At 44.8% G+C, this 24,169-nt stretch overlaps 1 protein-coding gene across 2 annotated transcripts in view; it reads left to right on the plus strand.

Moving 5' to 3' along the window:
* GALNT7 (polypeptide N-acetylgalactosaminyltransferase 7) overlaps window positions 1-24,169 on the plus strand; it is a 579,585-nt gene that overhangs the window by 414,411 nt on the left and 141,005 nt on the right. Inside the window, exons 6-7 of one of the 2 annotated variants that reach the window (XM_086962434.1) lie at window positions 45-227; window positions 5,146-5,263. In XM_086962434.1, coding sequence (XP_086818560.1) covers window positions 45-227; window positions 5,146-5,263 — 301 coding nt within the window. The remainder of the gene's footprint in view (window positions 1-44; window positions 228-5,145; window positions 5,264-24,169) is intronic. The other variant, XM_086962435.1, reaches the window with a different exon arrangement.

Below are 24,169 nucleotides of genomic sequence, written 5' to 3' on the forward strand. Positions count from 1 at the left end.
CATGTGCCTCATCTCATCTCACTGCCGCCATCACAACCCTGCAGAACCACATGTACTGTGCCACTCATAGATGTCATAGACGGAAACACCTATGAAATAGTATCGCAAGGGGGTGGAGACGAAGATGGGTATGCTAGAGGAGCGTGGGATTGGAGCATGCTATGGAAGAGGGTGCCCTTGACCCGGAAGGAGAAGAACCTGAGAAAGACCAAAACTGAGCCGTATCGGTAATCACTAATCACTTCCACCTTTCTCTTTCTTCTCGAGCAAAGCCTCGTTTACTAACTAATTACACGGATGTATTGCGTCATATATTAACACCCTTCGAGTGGTTGCTTCCTCTTTCCTTTTTTATCCTAACTCTCTTCCGCTTGAGTTATGTCCTAACTAACAAGGTTAACTTCTTGGGGTTTTGAATTGCTGTGCTGTCTCTTTAGTGAGGGTCTGGCGTGTGCATGCATGAACTACGTCATAGGATAGACTGAACTTTAATTAACTGAACTACACTCTTTAGTAATCTGCCTGGGAACATATTACTTAAGTATACTTGAAACAACAACCCTGCAATGTGCCCACAGAAGGTGTTTTACAACTTAACCTCTTTGTTGTCGCTCGCTTGTCTTGTATGTCAAGCCTAACATAGGTTGGTATACCATACATCTTGTGCCCAATGGGCACAGAATGGCATATCAACTCTGAGTTTATCAACCTCAGATGGCTAACAGCTGAGTGTACTCATCGGGGTGCGAACCTGACATCACATATTTAAACACAAAGCCTAGCTCTGGGTGCATTAGTACATCGAGCCACCAGACAACCATGTAGTGGCACTTAATAATTCGATTAGTGAGGCCCACAGGAGAAAGTATTGTCTTCTAGAGCTTCTTGACAACACATCTATGTGAGAGAAAAAGGCTAGGCCACTGTATGTAAAAGAGCGTATATTTGCGACTATAAATCTCCATAATAAAAAAAATAGCATGCAGTGGATTCAAAAAATGTCTTTTAAAGCCCATATTTACATTTTCTCTCAGAAATTGTTACCAATATGATATTTTGATTGGGCTCCAATTTCGGTTTAAACTGTCTTGATTTTGGAGGTTTATAATGCTACTGCTCAACTTCTGTAAAATGTGGTTCTGCTTGTGTTTACCATTCTCTGTATGCTGAATATCATCCTGCTTTCTGTCTCTCCGTTCATCCATGCTTGCATTGATAAAATCATTTGTATGCATTACCACCGTTGATTTTAGTATAAGCACCTTCAAAATCGTTGCAAATTGTGACTGCACGTGTTTATTCTTCCTGAGTTCCCTTGAAGCATCTGAAATGAAATTGTAAAGCTTAAGTTTTGGTCAGTCCCAAACACTTACCATGAACATTGAAATAATATATTTGTGGACAATTCGTGTTTTTGAGGATAGGAGTTTTCTTTGTTTTGTAAAAAAAAAAAACACAGTCCAAATTTCTTTTTAAAATGAAAATTCAGTTAATGAAAATAGAACTAACACTGTGTCTAGATGAGAGACATATTGTCCTGTTACACTTTCCTTAATATTGATCAGTAATGTCACACATTTTCAGCACACTTAACAAATCACTGGGTCAACATGCCTCCTGTATGCCGGTGTCCACTTATGGCTTTATAAGGAAATCGTTCTTATTTTATTGTTTTAACAAAAATTATTATTATTAAGAGAGTGGCCGACTTGATAGAAACGGGAGTACTGACGACCCATAGTCGTCAATATCTTAACAGAACCACCCTTCTTTCAGATTTGTTAATTATATATCTACAAATCTTTTCCAAGACCTCAAGTCTTGCTTCCACACATTCCTTCCCAAGGCCCATATTCAGTGGAAAAAAATGGACGTTGATTACCTTTGGGACTGTTACTTATTCAGCAGAAGTCGTTTTTATTTCTAGAAGAAAACTGTCTTGACCCTAGCCTTTCTTGAACATAAGGCTACAGTCATGTGCAAGGAATGCCTTGACATAAACATGGTCCCATGTGCAAGACTGGGGCAGCCTATGAGGTAGCCCCTCTCCTGGATTGAGATGTGAGGTTCCGCATGCACTGAGCACATCCTCCTGATGAAGATGTGTGGGATGGCTGGATATGTTTTGTGATGTTCAGATCTGCTAGAGAAATAGGTGCTATGCAGGATCAGATTTGTCTCTGGCTGCCGGTAATTGAGTACGATGTTATGCTTAGTGCCCGCCCTTATACGCTAATCCAAACATTGGTCTGGCCTATGCTCATCGCAATAGTTCTGGAGCATTAGGTGAGGGATTGTTCTTATATTGCATGGTAGTAAATAGAATCACTGGAAAATTCTAATAAAAGCAGTTGTATAGCGAAGTGCTTTATTTAGATTAATTTTTAGGAGCACATCAAAAGGCCATATAATTAAGGCATAAATGGGTCCTACTCCTAAGGAGCTTGCTGTAGACCTTGGGATCGGCATACCTGAAAGGGATTTTGACTTCAGGTAAAACTGAGAAAATGGAAGACATTGAAGGCCATCATACGCTTAAAATAATTTGAATGATACTAGTCATTTCCCAACCGCGAATACCCAGACCTAAAACCAAAAAGTTCCCTGTTCTCCGGGCACAGTAACAGAAAAAAATGTCTTCTATGGAGGACAAAAATAATGCTTTTAACCGTTTGGTGATGGGACAACATTGAGTTTGTTCAACTGATTAGCAGAGCTGCAGCAATTTCCTTCTTGGATTTCTTGAGCACGGTCATTGACATCCCAGGTGAGCATCCAAAACAGAAATTAGTTGATGCTTGAGTTCTAACATAGCAAGAAAATGTGACAAGACCCTGTATGTTAAATGGCCAATAAAATTTGACCATTGAGTTTAATGTTTTACGACAGTGTAGTCTTAAGATTTCGGGGTAAACTCTTAAGGAGACTGGGGTGTCTATGCAGTGATTTTGACCTTCATGGTCTTAAGTGGCACAGGAAGAAACAAATAAAGCTGAAATGTATTATAAAAATATAGAGCAATTTATTGGGTACCTCCCATACAGGGTTACACTCTAAAATTAAAAACGTTAAAAACAATGCTTTTATAATTTTCAAATAACACAGTATACATAATCACAAGAAGTCAAAAAGACAAAAGTCGACGCGGCGTTTCGGTGATTGCTACAATAGTTTCACCTTCTTCAGGACGTTTTTTTGACTAGGGTTACACCAAAATCTTCAGATCGAAGACTTCAATGCTGCCAAGACCCTCTTTGATAGTAGTGTCTTATTCTGGTAAATATCCGTTAAAAAATGAAGCAAGACCTTATTTTAGTTGCTTATTCCTTTTCAATTGGTGCAGAGGAGCCACCGATGCTTGATCTAATAGAATATTCTCTGTTACGGCTTTTCTCTGATTCCTTTTTTCAATTGGAATCAGAAAGGAAGCAATTTATTCCTCCGTTTTGTACACTCTTCGGTGGGATGCTCAAAGGGTGACTTGTTTGGAGATTTTTTCTCTCTCTGGGCTGAATGATACGGCCTCCCTGCTCCTCTGCCACCGGGTTTCCATCGATAATTGATGGAAACCCGGTGGCAGAGGAGCAGGGAGGCCGTATCATTCAGCCCAGAGAGAGAAAAAATCTCCAAACAAGTCACCCTTTGAGCATCCCACCGAAGAGTGTACAAAACGGAGGAATAAATTGCTTCCTTTCTGATTCCAATTGAAAAAAGGAATCAGAGAAAAGCCGTAACAGAGAATATTCTATTAGATCAAGCATCGGTGGCTCCTCTGCACCAATTGAAAAGGAATAAGCAACTAAAATAAGGTCTTGCTTCATTTTTTAACGGATATTTACCAGAATAAGACACTACTATCAAAGAGGGTCTTGGCAGCATTGAAGTCTTCGATCTGAAGATTTTGGTGTAACCCTAGTCAAAAAAACGTCCTGAAGAAGGTGAAACTATTGTAGCAATCACCGAAACGCCGCGTCGACTTTTGTCTTTTTGACTTCTTGTGATTATGTATACTGTGTTATTTGCAAATTATAAAAGCATTGTTTTTATTGTTTTTAACGTTTTTAATTTTAGAGTGTAACCCTGTATGGGAGGTACCCAATAAATTGCTCTATATTTTTATAATACATTTCAGCTTTATTTGTTTCTTCCTGTGCCACCTAAGACCATGAAGGTCAAAATCACTGCATAGACACCCCAGTCTCCTTAAGAGTTTACCCCGAAATCTTAAGACTACACTGTCGTAAAACATTAAACTCAATGGTCAAATTTTATTGGCCATTTAACATACAGGGTCTTGTCACATTTTCTTGGTATTTGCTCCCCTCCCTGTTACTGAACCAGGGGAACCTTCCAATTTATTTTTGAGTTCTAACATAGTACATGCTAGTCTCCGTGGTTAAACAAGATAAGTGATCCTTCAGTTTCAGAGCTTTGATCAAGTCTTCGATGCCTGCCTATCAAACTGATTGTATTACATTACTGTTTATTCCCGCTCTGCTGTTCAAATCAGGGTTTCCACTGATCTCTTTTTTTGCCAACACATTCTGCATGTTCACCAGTCTTATACACACATGCTGTTCTTACAGTAGAATGACACAATAACCAACTATGCAGTACACCTAGTACACATGTCTACTGGTAGATGAAGATCTAAACATGTTAGGGCTTTCAGCTAGCCTTATCCTTTTCCCCCTTTTTCCTCCTTTGAATTGCTCAGTTCTCCAGCATTGCACTATCTTGATAGCCCACAACGTGTCAAGTCCTCTGATTGGCCTAGTAGCCTGTTTTCCGCCTTCCATGATAGGATGCCTATGGCTTTAGAACATGTGTTAGGTTTTGACAAAACAAAGCCTGGTCACTGTGTTGTCTTTCTAAACACAATTTGCACTTCATAGCTGTTAGAAGTTAGGCATTTTTAAAATCACCAACAAGACCTCTCCTGTATAGTTAGTTATTCAATAGATAAAGTGTGTTTTTTGTCGGGGACTGCAAAGGAAAGCTTCGTAATTTCAAAAATCAGTGACTTCCCAATTGTATATGTTTAGCTGAGCATTTCGTCTTTAATGGAACACATTGCACTTATTTTCTTTCAAAATGTTGCAACAATGCAATGAGACGGGTTTATTTTGGTTGTCCTTTCCCTAGGTCTCCCGCTATGGCTGGTGGATTGTTTGCCATTGAACGAGACTTTTTCTTTGAACTGGGTCTCTATGATCCAGGTCTACAGATCTGGGGTGGGGAAAATTTTGAAATTTCCTACAAGGTAACGTATACCCAGCATTAGTAACACAAGACCTGTTGAAGAACAATTTTGAATGTATTTTAAATTTGTTTTGAAATTCATGTTTCAGTGCAAGCATGTATAAGTCTCAAAGTTAGTTGTTTTACTTTCATTAGAAAAGTAAGCGGTTTGACTTATTTTCTAAGTACAGAACTGAGAAAAGAGGATTGTAGAACATGCTATTCATTCTATAGCTGACAGAGCTTACTGGTGTACTCACCGAACTGTAAAATAACAGTGCTATAAATCATTTATATTCATACTTTTTTTGAGATACCTTTTCAAAATCTGGAAGTCATCTTTTGTACAATTCTGTTGAGTGTACCAGTCAACTTTACAGGTGGCCTTCTCATACATAGAAACATATCAGTTGTGTCCCCAGCGGGAGTCCTCTGGGAGAGGATTTTCTTTCAGGTGTGACGAGTGTATTGCTGATGTTGCATGGGGAAATGTGCAAGCACTGCTGATTAAGTCACTTTCAGTTTCTTATTATACAAAATAAAACATTTTATTAAAACGCACACGTCATAAGATGCACAGTTATTCTAAGGAATAACACTAAGCTTAAATGTGCTATGATTGTAATAGTTGATGACACAATGTGATTATGAAATTGTTCAACCACCCCTCTACCCACGCCACTTACATCAACATATATCTCATATTACATTCTGATGAATGCTTTTAACTGCAGATTCCTCACCTCTAGAATATCCCCCGGGCACCAGACTGGATCCGGAGAATTTTCCACCAATCCTCCCATGTGCCAGTGGGTAGCGATGTACAGCTCCGGTTTGACTCCATACAGCCCTGGTAGCGAAAGAGTGGAACCGCTTATAAGCACCACCTCTTTGTGCTGATTCAATTATTTTTTTTCAGCGCCTTCTAACAAGGTACCAGAGTTCAGCTCCTACCTTTCTCCATCCTCCAGCAACTCAAAACATTCTTCACAGTATGCAAGGGAAGGATGATGTCACCAAAATGACAGGATTCAGGCCTGCCAAGGCTGCAGGAAGCAAATGTTAGTCACGGCCCCAAACGAGGTGTGCCTTTGGTGCTGGGCTACGGCAGCATATCTTAAGTCCTGTGAATAATGCACCCAAAGACAATTCAAAACCAGGACGTAAAGTTATACATCGCCGAACATAGGAAGAAGTCATGATCTTCACACTAGTTATGCATTCAGTCTAAGTCATAGACTTGGTAACAAGTCCATTCTGCTCCTTTCTAACTCAAAATTTTTAGGTAAATTGTAGTCATAGTCCAAACGCAGGCACAACAAAATGAAACTGTACTGACCCCATCTGGCCAACCTGGCTCAAGAAAGAAGGTGCGAAAGTGCCCAGATTTGAGTATCATTCCCTAAACGTCACCAGCCACAGAACCAATATCTCAGCTGAACCCAACTCTCTCGGAGTATCCCGGGCCATAATTGACGCCACAGCAAAATAAGGTCTTCAAGGTGGCCATGTTGCAAATCCATTATGCACTTTTGGATCTCTCTGGCGTTCCTTTGGGCACCACAGAAGCACAGGGTACTCACGCCAGGTAATGCCGATGGCCCCTTCCACCATGCCGTCTGCTGCAGTTCGACTTGTAACCAGCCCCAAACCAACTCTGGTACAGACTTCTATTCTAGCCACAGGATTCTCATTGGTTCCCATTGCCCGACCCCCATACAAACTCCACCAGCAAGGATTGATAACCCTAAGCTGACATCGATGTTGAACCCAAACTTGACGTCAGCCAAAGCTTGACCGATGTCACACTACAAAATCACAAAAGTACCATCAGATGTTTTGCAGTCTGACTCTAACCCAGTGCCTCTACTGCGACACAACTTTCAGCAGAGGCTGCATTCTCTTTTTTGTTCCGACTGTGATCCTGTGCCAGAACAGGGTGTACCCCAGGATTCTGATGATGATCGTACAGCTGATGGCTTGCTCCCCCGTCATTATACTGATGGTGCCTTATACATTGACTTACAAAACGCCAGTGGGTTTGACATCTCTCCTGAAACAGAGCTTGACTGACTATAAGGGCCACCGCCTCACAAAAATGAGTGCCTCATTTGCATTAGTGCTTCGAAGGGCAGCTGAGGTACTTCATTTAAAGCTGCCCTCCATTAAGACTAAGACAAATGTTTTGACAGTGATTTTCCAGCCTGTGCAAGCAACATTATAGCCATCGATCTCTTTCAGTTACACCCTCACAGATGCCTTGATGGCTACCTGGTCGAAACCATTTTTTTCTCCACCTGTTAGGCGAAAAGCTTCATGGTGACACAGGCTTGCGCCCAATGATTCAGATTCTTCACCAAGAACCCTACTTCGGAAAGTGCCGTTGTACAGCTATGTCTTGTAAGGTGAATTCTATGTCAGGACCGGAGGCGAGGATTATGCTTATCTTTCTTCACTTTATTAACAGCAGTGAAGAAAGATAAGCATAATCCTTGCCTCCGAGTCCTTAACACCTTGGCTGCTAGGGGGTTTTCCCCTCCGGTGCTGAAAATCCAGATCTGCATTGTTCATGACAAGGTCAACTCGTCATAAGCACAGGGCAGGTAAAACCCATGACGAGTTACCTTGTCATGAGCACTGAAGAGGTTAATAGAATTGAAACTTTCCGTTACACCAGCTAGGAAATTTTTCATTCTAACTAATTTCTCACCAAAGAGAGTCCAAAAGGATTGATGCTTTTGGTAAACAAATGTTTTCTCTTGCCAGGCTGGCACTGCAGTCTGTAAACCCAGTATTTCACGATGCAGCTACATACATCATCCACACTGACTTAGACAATCAGTGGTGTACTAATTGCATTGGCAGAGTACTGAGCACCAGTGTTGTGCTCCACAGACATGGCTGGATGAGGTGCACAGGCTTTCTAGCAATGTGCAGGCATTTCTGATGGACATGCCCATCAACGGGTCTCAACTCTTAGGAGAGTAGGTGGACTCTCTGCTGTAATGATTTAAAATAGAAGGAACAGAGCGCATTCCTTGGGGCTGTTGACTCCTGCAAAGCATTTCCCCTATCAGTTCCGCAAATTTGGGGTTACTCCATGGGGTTAGCCTGTAGGCAACAATAGCCTTCCCAGTGAGTGTTACTGCTGTTAGCCTAGTCCTTTCGGGGCTGTGGACTCAGCATTGGCAGACCTCTTACAGGCCAGCAAGTGCTTCAATCCTCCAACTTTTCCTACCCTGCTATAATAGCCACTAAGCCACTTTTGTTTGTACTCAGTAGCTCTTACCTGACTGATGGGATACAGGATTAAGTATTTCCTTCCAGGTTGGCGATACATCACATCCAACAGATGGGCCTCACAGATCTCCCAAAAGGTCTATGCCCTTCCTTCCATATCCTCTTCTTCAATATTCCTCCCCCATCAGACCGAATTACTGAAGTGCATCTGTTAATCCTGCAGGAGGTGCACGGCTTCTTACTCTCTAAAGGTGTCATTGAATGGCTACGAGATTTGGAGAGAGAAAATGGTTGTTATTCACGTTACTTCCTTGTCCTGATAAAGGACTGGTGCATGAGGTCTGTCCTGGACCTTTGACCCCTGAATGCCTTCCTGCGGGAAGACAAATTTAGAATGCTAACATTGGGTCAGATTTTCCTGCCCTGGATCAAAGAGATTGGATGGTGGTGTTCTAGGACATGCAAGATATGTATTTTCATGTTTTAGAACTGTGACAGGTTTACACCTTAAGTATATGTTTAGGTTCCTGGGAAGAATCCGAATACAAGAGTCCAGTGTTGCATTTTCAATATAGTATTTCTGTATTTAGTCGTGGTCATAAAGACAGGTGAGCAAAAGAACAGCCAACACATGTTTCGTCCGTATGGCCCGTAAGCCAAGGGCTTTCTCAAGGCTGATTATTGTAAAAGTGTGCATATTTGTACAACAAAAGTGTATATAACATTGTCACATATAGTTCAATAAATATATCACGTCAAGTAAAAATCGCAGTAGGAGTAGTGGAGTAAGGTAAGGGTAGAATAGGAGAACGGTAAGTGCGATATTAGAACCAGTACCATTCAATTGTGATTGGAAGGGAAAATAAGAAATGGCCCAGTGTAACAACCGGATTCTTAGAACAAGCAGCTCACCATCCGTGGCTAACCCAATCGTCACATAACAACACTCTTCTCAGGCCACTATTTACAAGACATCTAGAATACTCACCTGAGAAAGTGAAAAGAAGCTATTTACATGCCTGTATAATCAAACATACCACTAATACCTAATGGATTACATATCTTATCCTATGTTTACCTCTCTTACGTCTTCCGACGATATTTTCTATATTTATAGTCCCGTAAGACTGTTTTCTATCTTTAGAGTCCCGTAAGGCTGTTTTCTATCTTTAGAGTCCCGTAAGACTATTCTCTATCTTTAGAGTCCTGTAAGACTATTTTCTATCTTTAGAGTCCAGTAAGACTGTTTTCTATCTTTAGAGTCCCGTAAGACTGTTTTCTATCTTTAGAGTCCCGTAAGACTATTTTCTATCTTTAGAGTCCCGTAAGACTGTTTCTTTTATATCACCTGACGATCTACACTAATAGAGATAACTAATAGGGATACAACTTTGAGAGTTATTTCCCAAATGAAGTTCACACTCTCCCCCAATCAACAGTTACCTTTGCAGAAGGGCATATCCCATCCTTCTGTATGTCAGCACCTGGTTAAAAGGAAAGGTTAATCTCATTCATGAAGACAACATTCAAAGATATTGATCATTAAATCTTTATTCTATAATCAAATATGACAGAATGAGCAAAAGGCAAATGAATTAAGTTAGTCACTACCTAGAATCTAAAAGGGGAATAAAGATGAATAGTTAAATGCATTCTACACTAAGCTCAGAACGCCTCACCTTAGACGTGTGTCTTTCCATCTCAGCAGCGGAGCTGATCCCTCTCTCTCTCGTTCTCTGCTATGCGCTTGGGACTCTGCTCTCCCTCTATGGCTCACGAATACACGTCTGCACCGCTATGCCTCGTCTACGCTGCCATGGTTCCAGAACACTCGAACCCTCTTCTGGTCTTGGTCTCTGCCACTCCTGTATGATGTCACTACAGGACTTTCACTCACTCTCCTTCTTCACTTCAGGATTTCGATTAGCTGATGGTATCAATCTCTATGCACCAGCCTTTAGACCAACCTCTTCGGTCTTCTACACACGTTTCTCCCTCTCTCTACTCTACTCGCTCCTTGATAATATAGAGCTCACTTTCTCTATGGAAAATTCTGGCATCAGGCCGACTCCCACCGAATTCCTGTACCAGTCCCCAGCCCCCTCCGCCTTCCGCAGTGGCCACCTGCGTATTGCGTTCAGAGCCAGGAAGACAAATACATTCCTTCGAACATTCCTTCGATAAGGGCCAGTCTTGACAGGTTCCTCTCTAGCGAACAACAGGATGAATTCTAAACATTACCTTTACCCTGCAAGCGCCTTGGCTGTCCGAGGCAGGGATACAAAATGGCTTCTCTCTGGCTCTCGGGCCTGTAGGCCAGAGAAAACGGAAAAAGGCACTAAACTCTGTCAAAACACATAGTTAAGCCCTGTAAATGAACGCAAATGCAATTGGGATTGAAATGGTAGTAAATTATAGTCACCACCAGTCTAAAAATAGGCTAAAATTACCCTGTTGCTACACCCATGTCCAGTGTTAGATGTTTGAGTCCAGGTTAGAGAAAGGCTGTAGGTCATTGGAAGCACCATTAGGAGATCTAGCAGCATTCGTCTCCCCCCCCCCCCCTGTCAGCTAAAATGTATTTCATGTACCTGTCCTGCAGTCCCACAGGCTTTACCTGCAGTTCAAACTGGAGCAGGGACACTTTCAATTTGCTGTGCTCCTCATTCAGCCTCACCTTTGCCCTGAGGTGCTCATGAAATTGATGAAGGTGGTCGCTTCCTATTTACGGAGATTGTCAGTTTCTGTATTTTTGTACCTCGAGGACTGGCCCGCTTTGTCAGTTGTAGATGTTAGAAGACTAATTCCGACTGGAATGGACAGTGGGACTCCTCCATTCCTTACCACTGCTTCTCCTCCTGCCACAAATCATGGACAAGATGAAAAACAACTCGGCCCAAGTCATCCTAATTGCCCCGGATTGGGCCAGGAGAGTGTGGTACCTGGAACTCTTTAGCATGAGCATCTGTCCTCCAATCAGGCTTCTACTTCGGGGAATTCTTCTGTCTCAGCAACAGGGCAGGGTCCTTCATCTGATCCTCCCCACTTACACCTTCATATGTGGTGTTTGAGCTGTGGCAGTTGGCTTGCTGCCAGACACCCTTCCATAAAGTCCATCTATGCTGGGTGCTGGGATACATCTGTTACTTGATGTGGTGTCCGGGACACTGATCCTTTAGAAGCATACCTATCAGACGTTCTCTTGTTTGTTCTGTCTTTCGCCCAGCAAGACTTTGCAGCGGGCACTGTAAGAGGTTATTTGTCCGGCCTTTCTATGTTTGCCGAACCAACCAGTTGTTATGCTTTTTATTAAAGATTTCATACACAAGTTCCAACACATACCATTTGTGATGCCTCAGAAGAACACTGGATTGGTCTCGACACTTTAGCACTGCACTTTAGGACACACCACTTCACAATGGACATCACGGCTAGATTACTGACATCCATTTACACAGCGGCACTATATGGTCGGTTGTGATATGGAATGATCAGCAAAACATCCCACATGACGCGAAATCCACCATAAAGGGTGGTCTGATGGGAGTTTTTCCAGCCTATGTTCTCAACAACATACGTTCACACATGCACCCACTGTTACACATTCGTCAGCACAGCTGAACCCCCTCTTTTCAGACCTAGTCTGCTCTCTTGTGTATTTTGTATCTTAGAGTAGGGGAGCGAGCAGAGAGGTCATTAAATATTCCCCTTGACCCTCCACATACATGTTTTGTTTTTTGGTCTCGACATTCCCCACATGTACACATATCGAGCCTTTGCATAGTTGCTCGCTGCGTCTCTTGACACTGAAAACTGTCTTCTTCATTGCAATTATTTCATATATATGCATGAGCAAACTGCTAGCACTTTCAGTGCAATTTCCATTCACCACCTCCCAGACAAATTTCTGCTGAGGACTCAGACGGCCTTTTTGCCTAAGGCTGTGACCCCTTTCCACTTAGAGCAGTCAGTCAGTGAGGATACCAGCATTCTTTATTTACCCTCAACCCATGAAAGAGGAAGAGAGGTTGCATTAATTGGACACAAATTGGCTTTGAGTTTGTATACTGAATGTATCAAGGCCCATTGAGTGGACAATCAGCACTTTGTGGGGTTTTCTATGTGAAGAAAGGGAAGGCTGTCCAGAAAAGGATCTTGTCGAGTGAGTTAGTCTTTTGCATCAAGATCATGAAAGAGCCTACATCACCATATCCAAGGCCTTTATGACTACGCTGGTGTGAAGCATGCCTGCACGTGACATCTGAAGGTTGTGAGGTGAGCATCTATTCATATGTTCAAAAAGCACTGCTGCCTTGACAGCCAGGCACGAGTAGAAGGACATTTCACCTGCTCAGTTCTGAAGGACGTTTTGATTTAAGGCCTCTCCACAGACCCTCCACCTACCTTTAGAATGTAATGCTTTGGTAAGTATTATAAAGGTGAGGAATCTGCACTTATAAGAACAAGTTACTCGCCTTCAGTAATGCTCTTTCTGGTGGATACTGTGTCTAACTGCAGATTCCTCACTGCCTTCCTGCTTCCAATTTGTGTTGACTGGACTCTAAAACGGTCCCAAATTAGAGGACAGCACACGGTTCCCAATGTTTCGTTCTGAGGACACGTAAAGGGAAAAAGGAATGTGACTGCAAGGGTGCCACTTATATGCTTCTCCACTCCATCACTTCCTGTGAGATATGGCTCTATTGGTGCACATCGCATGCAGGAGCATTGCTGTAAAGTTCTCCAGACCCAGTCTGGTGCCCAGAGGATATTCTATAGGTGAGGAATCTACAGTAGATAGAGTATCCACCAGAAAGAGAGTTACAGAAGGTAAGTGACTTTTAAGGTAAGTGAATTTGTCTTGTGAACTGAAAGTAAAACATTCAGGCAATCATCCGCATTGGTGTTTCATGAACGAGTAACGAATTAGAACTGCACACACACAATAAAGTAATGCAGGAACACACCTCTTTAGTCTGTTGACAAATCATTTCAGTTCTTTGTCAGCGAATGGTCTGAACACCCAAAACGTTCACCTCCCTATCCCCTGGATCATTTAGTAAATAAATGAAAGACAAAAAGTTGACAATAAAAACTGTGACCTATATGCAGTCAAAGGTAACAATAAAGAATCTGTCTGCATCTGTAGTAGATGGAGGGTCTTCTAAACTGAACGTTAATAGACGTGGAGATTGGTGAAGACTGCATTTGTCATACAGAAGTGTGCACGGTAGAAGGTAAAATAGCCAAGGGAACAGTGTGAAGAAAGACAAAAAGGTAAACATTAATCAGGAAGGGTTTTTTATCAAAGAAAGAATATATTGAGTAGCTCAAAGCATCCATAAATAACCTCCCAACTATCAAGCGGATGCCAAGTGATGCTCTGAATATTGCACCTTAAGGTAAAAATGGTAGAATGAGAGCCAGAATAGGCAGAACATGAGTTGTCCTTCATGCATTAGAGTGTCAGAAGAACAGAAAATTGCCTTAGGGTTAGCTAAAAATACATAATTCACGTTGCCGTTCTGCATATATAAACAAATACCACGCTATGTTCACACAAGTAAGAACGGGATACAAATTATTTGCATTTCTGCTGATGAGAGACTTCGGTTTGCCAGATTTAGCTAGCACTCCATTTGTTTTTACAATTTAGTGCAGGAATGTACAAAATGTATAGATGGGGTGTCCTGTGTCAGCCCTTTTTGCAATCATGTATCTTTAGACCTGACACTCACAATGGGGACAGTGTTACACACTTTTCTATTCGGGGGTAGGTGGTGCGGCTGCAGTCTTGGGATCAACTAAAGACTTCAGAAGAATGTAGTTAACAAAGAGGAATATTCTCTCAATATGACATTAATAGGAATTCAAATTAATAATAGGAAAAAAAAAGTGAAGGCAAATTAGTGAAAAACAGAGCAAAAACCCATTGTGGCACTCAATTGGCCAAGGCTAGGGACAACAAGAGGAAATCCAAAGACTCTGTGGATCACAGCAACAGTGGGTAGCTATACTAAAAGGTAGTATGTATGAAAAAGAAACAGAAAGGTATTATAGAGGACGTCAGTACAGACCAAGCAAGATATTGCTAAAACACAAAGCCGGCAAACAAAATATTTAATCAGAAATGGTGTGACTTTATGAAGTAGGAATTGAACTTGGGGATTGCATTTGCAACTGCCATTGTACACAAAATATTTTCTCCACAAAGTACATTTATTTTCAGAATATTAATGTTGCAATTTAGGGTAGTTCGAAGTTTATAGACATAACCATTTAAGTTTGGTTTTGTAGTGCCACTGGATGAATGTAACTGGCAGATACAAATATGAAGGGAGGCCAGACCAGTACATTGTTTCTAAGGGCGACCCATTTACACCACAATGGGTTACCAACCATTATTGTCACTCAATATTCAGCAGATGTCTTATCAAGCAGATTTCCAACTCTTACTGAGAATGAGTGGTGCAAATATTGTTAGAGAATTCTTCTGTAGAGAGCCAAGTAGATTGAAGGTCCAGAACTTAGACCTGACACAAGGTGTCTTTGAAAGGCAACTCACGCTGATGTAGCACAGACTGAATAGATATAAACAACCTTTAGAAGGAATTCTCCCTTCATGTAAAGAAATCATTGCCTCATTCAACGGGGAATGGCGGCCTTAGGTGACCATTAGCCTGGGTAATGTAGACTTTAAATTTCCTTGGATATTCAGTTTATGAATCATCTCTTCCACCTCTGTTGCTTTAGAAAGACTTGGTGGGATGTATTGCATGGTTGATGTAGACTTTAGGGACAAAGGAAAAATATTTCCAAGGGTTTGTTTGGGTTTATAGAATATGATCTAGACACCTGACCATACATTTATAGCAACCTGCTTGCTCTTGGCTATGGCTTATAGGCTTTAACTGCCTTCCAAGCCCTCATTCTCTCACACATGAATGGTGACAATGCCCTGCTCCAAGGCCTACAAACCTGTACACCTTAAAGGCATCCACTAAGCGACAGGACGCACCACTAGGTCCCTGAAGAAATTTGGCGTCAACCCCTTACCCCTAATAGAACCCCACTGCATAGCCTATCCAGCTTGCACCATCTTCAAAACCTGCTGCAGCAACTACAAAGGTGCCAAAACTGGCACCCTACCCTATCTGACTGAAAAGCTCACCACCTCCATGCACATACTAAGCCAGGTCACCATCAGCCTGAAGATGAAGAAGTGCAAAAATAGAATAAATAAGTTAAAAGGCCCTCCTCATTTATGCATCGAGGATCTAAAACAACACCCATGTAGTCATTAGGACTATCCCCATCCTGTCCCAATTTAAGACAAAGCTGAAGACACACCTCCCTAAGCAACACTACATCACAATGAAGTAACAATCCACCTCCATTCTCAGAACCCAGCTACCCATCCTGTCATTAACTGCCTATATCTTTGCCTTCGACTGTGTACAATCCTTCACAGCCTTTCGGCTATGCTTGGGCCATAGAAAAGCCAAATACATTCACTTCAGTTCTAGATAATAATTAAACAACATTGAACCTATGACTTCAAATGGCCTTTTGCCAACTAACCACTTTATTGCATGGGGAAATATTGCTGTTGTGTTATTTATATGCCACAGTTACAGATTGTACAGGATTCAACTAGTGCCTTCTGGACCCCCGTGTGTATCATAAGGTTTTGATGCCTACATGGGTAGTTTGGAGTGGTGCTGATTTACAAAGAGGTTATCCAGTGAGAGCCATGATGTGGAAAAATTCAACTAGCCCCTCATTCGTTGGAGGCATGATGTATTCTGCTCAGTTTATCTGCCTCAATCCTTGTGCCACCAAGGAGATGATGTCTCACATTCTATTCCTAAATTTCCAGAACAAATAGGTATAATTGGAGGGACTCTGCTTTTAAATCTACACTGTTGTTTTTGATACACAGAAGGACTCTCTAAACCTAGAAAAATACTGAATCAGAATGGTCACCATGTATTTCCCCAGCACATTTATGGGAACCAAGCATTTTCTTTCAACACCAGGTTAGTGTTTTTTCAGAGCTGGGTGTGAATACACACACACTCACCCTACTTCATACCCCATCCACCTGCTGAATAATATGTGACTTGAATTTACAAGAATCAAAATGTTTTTGTGAAAAAATGCAATCCTAAACTTCACAGATCTTGTTCCTTATACATTTGTCACCAACTTTAGAAAAATTAAAAAGTAGTGAATGAAATGCTTAGCCACTGGTAATTACCCAGGACTTCATTTCAGCCCATATGTTTTTGCCCACTCTGCCACGCTAGACCAAGACCAACTACTTACAACTCAGTAGAGCTCTTGCTCCAGTTGAAACAGTTCAATGTGAGCTGCCAGGCCAGGTCCCCCTTAGATGGGTGCCAAGCTGTTTTTGTCCTTTTGGGCCTAGTTATTGGGTCCAGCTTGAGTCCAGTGGCTCAGTGAGCAATGGACCCACGACTAGGCATACCCATCGTCCCTAGGGTGTCTCAGTTAGAAAAATAAAAAAGCGGTGAGTGGAATTATTGAATGAATCTCAGCCACTGGAAATTACTTCGCATTCTTTCTTGTTTTTGCCCTCTATGCCACTCTGGACAGAGATCATCCTTATGCAAACCAGTCTTGGCCCAGCCACCCAATTGATGTAGTCCCTTACTAACTGTAAGATGTGCTCTGTACCGGAATTACTGATTAGCCTTTTATAAGACTATTGCTATCCTTTTCTTCAAATGAATGGGTAAGTAACTAGAACTTTTAAAACCGAAGAAACGAACATGACCTTTCTAGTGCCTACTTCCTCCAACTAAGCAAAACCCTCATTCATTACCTTGGACTTGGATTTTGAGGTAGGCATCGCACGGGTCTACTACTTTCAGTCATTGTTTCGTCCATGGAGCCTTTAATTTTGCCTCAAAGTAGCATAGTAATGTTTATATAAAAAAAGTAATGTCCAGTGTTCAAATAGAGTATAGTTTGTAAATCACATTTTCTTCTGTTACACATACCAGTAGCCTAATTTATGGCTTATCAACTTCATTATAAGAAGACCAGTGGTGTTCCAGACCAGCAACATCCAAATATCTACACAGAGCTCTGAAAAATTCAACTGCAGTTTGGCACGACTTGCAAGAGAAGGCTGTGGAATGGCCGATTTAGACCAAAATCAACACTAAGCGGATCCATGATTACTGGAAGGTGAAAGGAAGAGACTAGCTCCTACTAAGGAATGCATCCCTTACCCTTCTAATTGTGCAAGACATCTTTGCAAAGGCGATTTCCTTGACCGCTGGCAGCAGAGAGCTAGAGCTTGTGTGTTTAGCAAAGGACAATGTAATCCTGCCTCAGATGGATAGCTATCAATATCCTGTACTGCTCAGAACGTGGCTAGGTCTTCTTAATATGGATGACTCTATACCCATTTTTCTGCTCGTGTGAGCTGGAGGCTAGGACTTCATGGCAATCACTGACAAAACAGTGGGACAGACCCTACATCAAACACAGTGGGTAGTGAATGATCAATCAATCAATCAGTATTTGTTAGGCGCAACTACCCACCCGCTAGGTTTTGAAGGCACCGGGGTGGCTGCAGGTCCTGCTGTGCGCTGAGGTTCAGTCGAATAGCCAAGTTTTGACATCCTTCCTGAACTTGTTTAGCAATGAGCTAGCCTGGGGTGTAGATGCTGGGTGTTCCAGGCCTTGGCAGCGAAGTAGGAGACGGATCTTCCTCTGGTCCTGGACTTGCAGAACCGAGGGACGGTAGTGAGGGCCAGTTCAGCGATTCGGAGGTGTCTGGTGGGTATCTGGAATGAGAGGCGGTGGTTCAGGTATGCTGGTCCAACGTTGTGGAGGGCTTTGTAGGCGTGTGTGAGGATCTTGAACATGAATCTTTTGTTGACTGGGTGCTAGTGGAGTTCTCACAGGTGTTAGGAGATGTGGCTGCCAGGGGGATGTTGAGAGCCAGTCTGACTTCGGCGGTTTGAATGTTCTGTTGTTTCCTGAGGAGTTTCTGGGTGATGCCTGCATAGAGGGCAATTCCGTAGTAGACTTTGCTGCCTTTGAGTGCGTGGATGATCATCTTTCTGGCTACAGTGGGTATCCATCGAAGGTCTTTTGGAGGAGGCGCAGGATGTGGAAGCATGATGAGTAGATGGAGTTGATCTGGCGGTTCATCATGAGCGCGGAAACCAGTATGATGCTTAGGTTTCGGATGTGGTCTGTGGGTGTAGTGGAGGTTCCTAACGCAGCAGGCCACCTGGAGTCTTCCCAGGGGGAGGTGTTGGACCCCAGGATAAGTACTTTGGTCTTGTCCGAGTTGAGCTTGAGGCAGCTGTTTCTCATCCAGGTAGCGACTGCCTTTATCCTGTGATGGTAGTTGTTTCTGGTGATTGTTGGTGAAGGAGAGGATCAGCTGGGTGTCATCAGTGTAGGAGACGATGTTGAGTCTGTGGTTCCTAACTATGGCTGCGAGTGGGGCCACGTAGACATTGAAGAGGGTGGAGCTCAGGGAGGAGCCTTAGGGGACTCTGTAGCTGATCTTTGTAGGTTCTGAGAGGAATGGTGGAAGTTTGACTCGCTGTATTCTACCTGTGAGAAAGGAGCGGATCTAGTCCAGGGCTTTGTCGCAGATGCCGGCGTTGTCAGGTCTTGTGCTTAAGGTGCGGTGGGAGGTGGTGTTGAAGGCGGCGGGGAGGTCCATGAGGATGAGGGCTGTTGTTTCTCCCCGGTTGAGGAGTGAGTGGATGTCGTTGGCGGCGGTGAAGAGGGCGGTCAAGGTGCTGTGGTTGCTCTGGCAGCCGGATTGTGAGGAGTCAGGGACGTGGTTGGCCTTGATGAACTCTGAGAGTTGGGCATTAATGGCCTTCTCTATGACTATAGCTGGGAAGGAGAGCAGGGTGATGAGTTTGACATTTTTTGGGTCTTTTGGGTCGGTGGACGGTTTCTTCAGCAGGGGGGTTGATCTCACCATGTTTCCAGTCATCGGGAAGGTGGCTATCTCGATGGAACAGTTGATGGTGCATCGTAATAGGGTGAGGCAGAGCAGGTAGCTCTGTGAAAGATGTGGTATGGGCAGGGGTCCGAGTGTGCTCCGGAGTGAATGGTCTTCAAAGTCTTGAGTGTCTCGTCCATGGTGAGCGGGGTCCAGTTTAGTAGGCTTTGTTGGGGGGCGGTGGCATTGCATGTGATGGTAGCGGCGTGATGGGATGTCATAGATCTGCTTGATCTTGTGGTGGAAGCAGGTGCTGCATTTGTGCAGAGGTCTTGTGAGGGAGGGACTTCTATGGTGTAGTTTTTAGATTTGGCAAGTTCATTGACGATGGCAAAGAGTTCTTTGCTGGTTCGAGGCATGAGGGCTGCTGAATTCATATCTGTGCATAGATCGCCGCCTAGTGTTGGGTCCGGATGATTGCACATTGTTGTCCTGGAAGAGTCTTCGAAGTATCACGAGATAGGTGGCTCCTCCCCTGGACTATAGTGCGCATGGGCATCCTCTCCATCCCCAGATTGTTTTTTTCCGCCATTGGGTTCGGATGCCTAATCTCAACTCCAGTTAAATAACTTGTACTCTTTCTATTCCTAAGGCCAAAAGGCCTTCATAGCGTCGGTATTGTATCGTTCGGTGCCTGGCCCTTTCGGTTCTTCTATCGGCGTCGAAAGAAGATTCTCTCGACAACACAGGCCCAGACTACATCGACGATGGAACGGACCCCGTTTAAGCGGTGCCCCGTTTGTAATTCAAAATATTCGAACTTAGATGTGCACCCAGTGTGCAATACCTGTTTGTCCCCCGACCACGACGAGTCAAAATGTTTCTCCTGCTCAAGGTTCCGCTCAAAGAAGACTATTAAACTTCGACGCGCGGCGAGGCAGTCGGCCCAGCAGTCGGCTCCAGCACCTGCAAACATCTTCGATGCCGGGGACGAGGAACTCTTCCAGGATGAGGAAGAGGCGGAAGAAGACGTTCCCGAAGAAATATCGGAACCGGCGTCAGAGCAGGACTCCAATTTCGAGGTGGACGAGCCAGATGAAGAGTTCGTCCACGACCAAGACGTCGTCGAGGTAGGGGACAACGATCAGGCCCTTGCGGCCGTTGATGACGACTCCGGTGGAGAACCAAGTCCGCCCGCAGTTCCGGGGCCTATCATTAACATTCAGCCCTCTCCGGCTCCGGTCGAGGTATCGCCGAAAGGCCTTAGCCAAGATCCATCCCCTCGGTCTACAGCCCCGCGAAAAAGCCAGGCTAAGACCCTTTCAAAGGAGCCATCGGTCGATTCAGCGAAATCGAAACCGAAACAGACGGAGCCGAAATCGAAACCGAAACTACTCAAGATGGTGGTTGGTTCGACGTCGACGACCACCTCGAAGGTTGTCGACGATCCTTCTACGCCGAAGATACCCGTCGGCGCCAAGACTGGGACTTCGAAGCAGGGCTCGGCCACCAAGAACGTCGCCTCGAAGGCCTCAGCGTCGGTGCCGGCGTCGACGACCAAACATGGCGAGAAGGGCAAAGGATTTCCGTTGGGAAAAGGTCTCCAGCCACCCCTCTCAGGACTCAAGACTGGGCTGGCGAAGAGGGCCAAGGACGCCCCGAAATTATCGTCGACATCCAAGGATGGAGGCGCACCGCGCCGGGAGCTCGATTCGACGCGGTCAAGCGAGCGGCCTACACAGGCGTCGAAGAGACCCGAAAAAGGCGCTTCAGGTTCGAAGCATACGGAATCGACGCCACTTAAGTTTGGCCTTCCGCCCACGGCCCGGCCAAAGCATCTTGAGGCTTCCAAGATAGCGACAGTGTCCTCACATGCACAGGTCGTCTATCATGAGCCTTCTTACGACAACCAGACAAAACTGTTTATTGACTCGGAGTCGGGCAGGCTTACCGTCCACAAGCGGAAGATAGCGCCTGAACATCCTTTGGAAGGTTACAGGATTCCCCTCAAAAAGAAGATGGTCTCCACCACCTCTCCGGTTCTTGTTGAACATCTTCAGGACTACTCGCACCATACTGTTCATTCTCCAACACAGAGTGAGGAGGACTTGAATGCGGACTATGGCCAAATGGCCTTCTCTTACAATACTGACACTGATCAGGATGTCTCAAATCAATGGTCAGGAGCAGGAGATCAAGGCGATGACCCTGATGACCCCCATACCGCTCCAGACTCTCAGTCCTACATTGTGAAACCATCTCCAACTGAGGACACTACAGCATTCAATGCATTAATAGAGCGGGCAGCTCTCAACCATGACGTCGAAATGCATGCTGAGCCAGTGGATGAGGATTTCTTATTTGACACCTTCTCCACATCTGAACGCTCCACCAAGTCTCTGCCCATGCTTAAGGGGGTCCTCAAGCATGCGACAGCCATTTTCAAGGAGCCAACCAAAGCCAGGGTTATCAATCCCCAGATTGACAAGAAATACAGGCCTGCCCCAGTGGACCCCACCTATATCAAAGGCCAGCTCCCCTTGGACTCCCTCGTGGTGGCTAATGCACGCAAAAGGGCTAACTCTCAATCAGCTGGTGACGCTCCCCCTCCGGACAAAGAGTCCAAAATCTTTGAAGCGTCTGGGACGCGTGTGGCAGCGCAAGCCGCTAACATTTGGAGAATAGCCAATACATAGGCCCTGTTGGCTAGGTACGACAGGGCGCACTACGACACCCTAGAACAATTAATGCAGCACATGCCTGATATGTACAGAGAGGCAGCGGAAATGGTTATACAAGAGGGAACACTGGTCTCCAATGCGTCAATCAAATGCGCACTGGATGCAGCAGACACTGCAGCGAGGGCAGTCAATACTAGCGTGATGCTGCGTCGCCATGCATGGCTGCGCATCTCAGGGTTTAAATCCGAGATCCAAACTACTCTTCTCAATCAGCCGGTTAATCCGGACTTCCTGTTTGGACCAGAAGTTGACACAACACTTGAGCAAATGAAAAAAGACACTGAGACAGTGAAACCCCTGGGGGCTCTCCAGTCACAGCAGTTTCGGGGCAGTTCCTTTCGTCGCTCCGGTAACAGGGGAGCAACAAGAGGACAGGTTCTACAGCATTCCCAGTACGCCAAGGGCAACACGCAATCTGCCTACACAAAAAACACCAGAGGTGGATACCGTGGGAACAGCGCCAAAGGGAGAGGCCACGGCAATAACAACGCCAGGTCCTCTACTCCCAACAAACAGTGACTTCTTGTCACTGCCCCCCGACCATCTAACACCTGTCGGGGGGAGACTCCAGCAGTTCCTGCCACTCTGGGAAAACATCACAACAGACAGGTGGGTGAGACAACTTATCCGTTACGGCTATTGTCTAGAACTAACCTCCACCCCCCCCCAACATACCCCCAAGAAACCGTCCTATGTCCGCAGAGCACTCGCTCTTATTGCAGCAAGAAGTACTCTCCATGCTGCAAAAAGGAGCCATAGAACTCGTGCCTGCCGAAGAAAGGGGTGCAGGGGTGTACTCCCTGTACTTCTTGATTCCGAAGAAGGACGGGTCCCTGCGGCCCATTCTAGACCTCAGACCACTCAACCAATACATCCTTTCGGAGCACTTTCACATGCTAACCTTACAACAAGTCCTGCCGCTGCTCCGTCAGGGCGACTTCCTAGCCACCCTGGACCTCAAGGATGCGTATTTCCACATTCCCATTCACCCGAGTCACAAAAAATATCTCAGGTTCACAATCAACAGTCAGCATTACCAATTCAAGGTTCTGCCGTTCGGGGTCACTACTGCTCCCAGAGTTTTCACCAAGTGCTTGGTGACTGTGGCAGCGCACCTTCGCAGGGAAGGTGTTCACGTGTATCCCTACCTGGACGACTGGCTCGTGCAGGCCAAATCTGCCATGCAGTGCGGCCGCGACATGTCGCGGACCCTTAACCTCCTTCACAGTCTGGGGTTCTCTCTCAACTACGCAAAGTCTCACCTGCAGCCAGCCCATGTGCAACAGTACCTGGGGGCAACACTGAACACCCAGTCGGCCACGGCGCAGCCGAACCCAGCCAGGGTCAACAGCATGCAAACGCTCATCCGGAGGTTCCAACCTCAGCGATCCCTCCCAGCGCAGGTTTTCATGCAACTGATCGGCATGATGGCATCTTGCATATTCATTGTCCCGCACGCGAGGCTGCACATGCGACCCCTTCAAGAATGCTTAGCCCGTCAGTGGAACCAGGCTCATGGCCATCTAAAAGACCTAGTGTTGGTGACCGGTCGTGCTTACAACTCTCTGCATTGGTGGAACCCACAAAACCTTTGCAGGGGACGACCGTTCCAAGAGCCTGTCCCACAGATAGTGTTAACGACGGACGCATCTCTCCAGGGTTGGGGAGCGCATGTCCTCCACTACACAGTGCAGGGACTATGGACAGCACAACAGCAGAGGATGCATATCAATGTGTTGGAACTGATGGCGATCTTCATGGCACTGAAGGCATTCAAGTTGCACCTGTGCAACAAGATCGTGTTAGTCCGGACGGACAACATGACCGCCATGTATTACATCCAGAAGCAGGGAGGCACGCACTCCCCGCAGCTGTCTCACCTAGCCCAGAGCATGTGGAAGTGGGCCATTCAGAGGAACATCTTCCTCATGGTGGAGCATCTCCCGGGTGTCGACAACCAAATGGCGGACCTGCTCAGCAGACACAGTCATCAGATGCA

Source organism: Lissotriton vulgaris, chromosome 3_1 (genome assembly GCF_964263255.1).
Source record: "Lissotriton vulgaris chromosome 3_1, aLisVul1.2, whole genome shotgun sequence".
In the NCBI taxonomy this organism is placed as follows: domain Eukaryota; kingdom Metazoa; phylum Chordata; class Amphibia; order Caudata; family Salamandridae; genus Lissotriton; species Lissotriton vulgaris.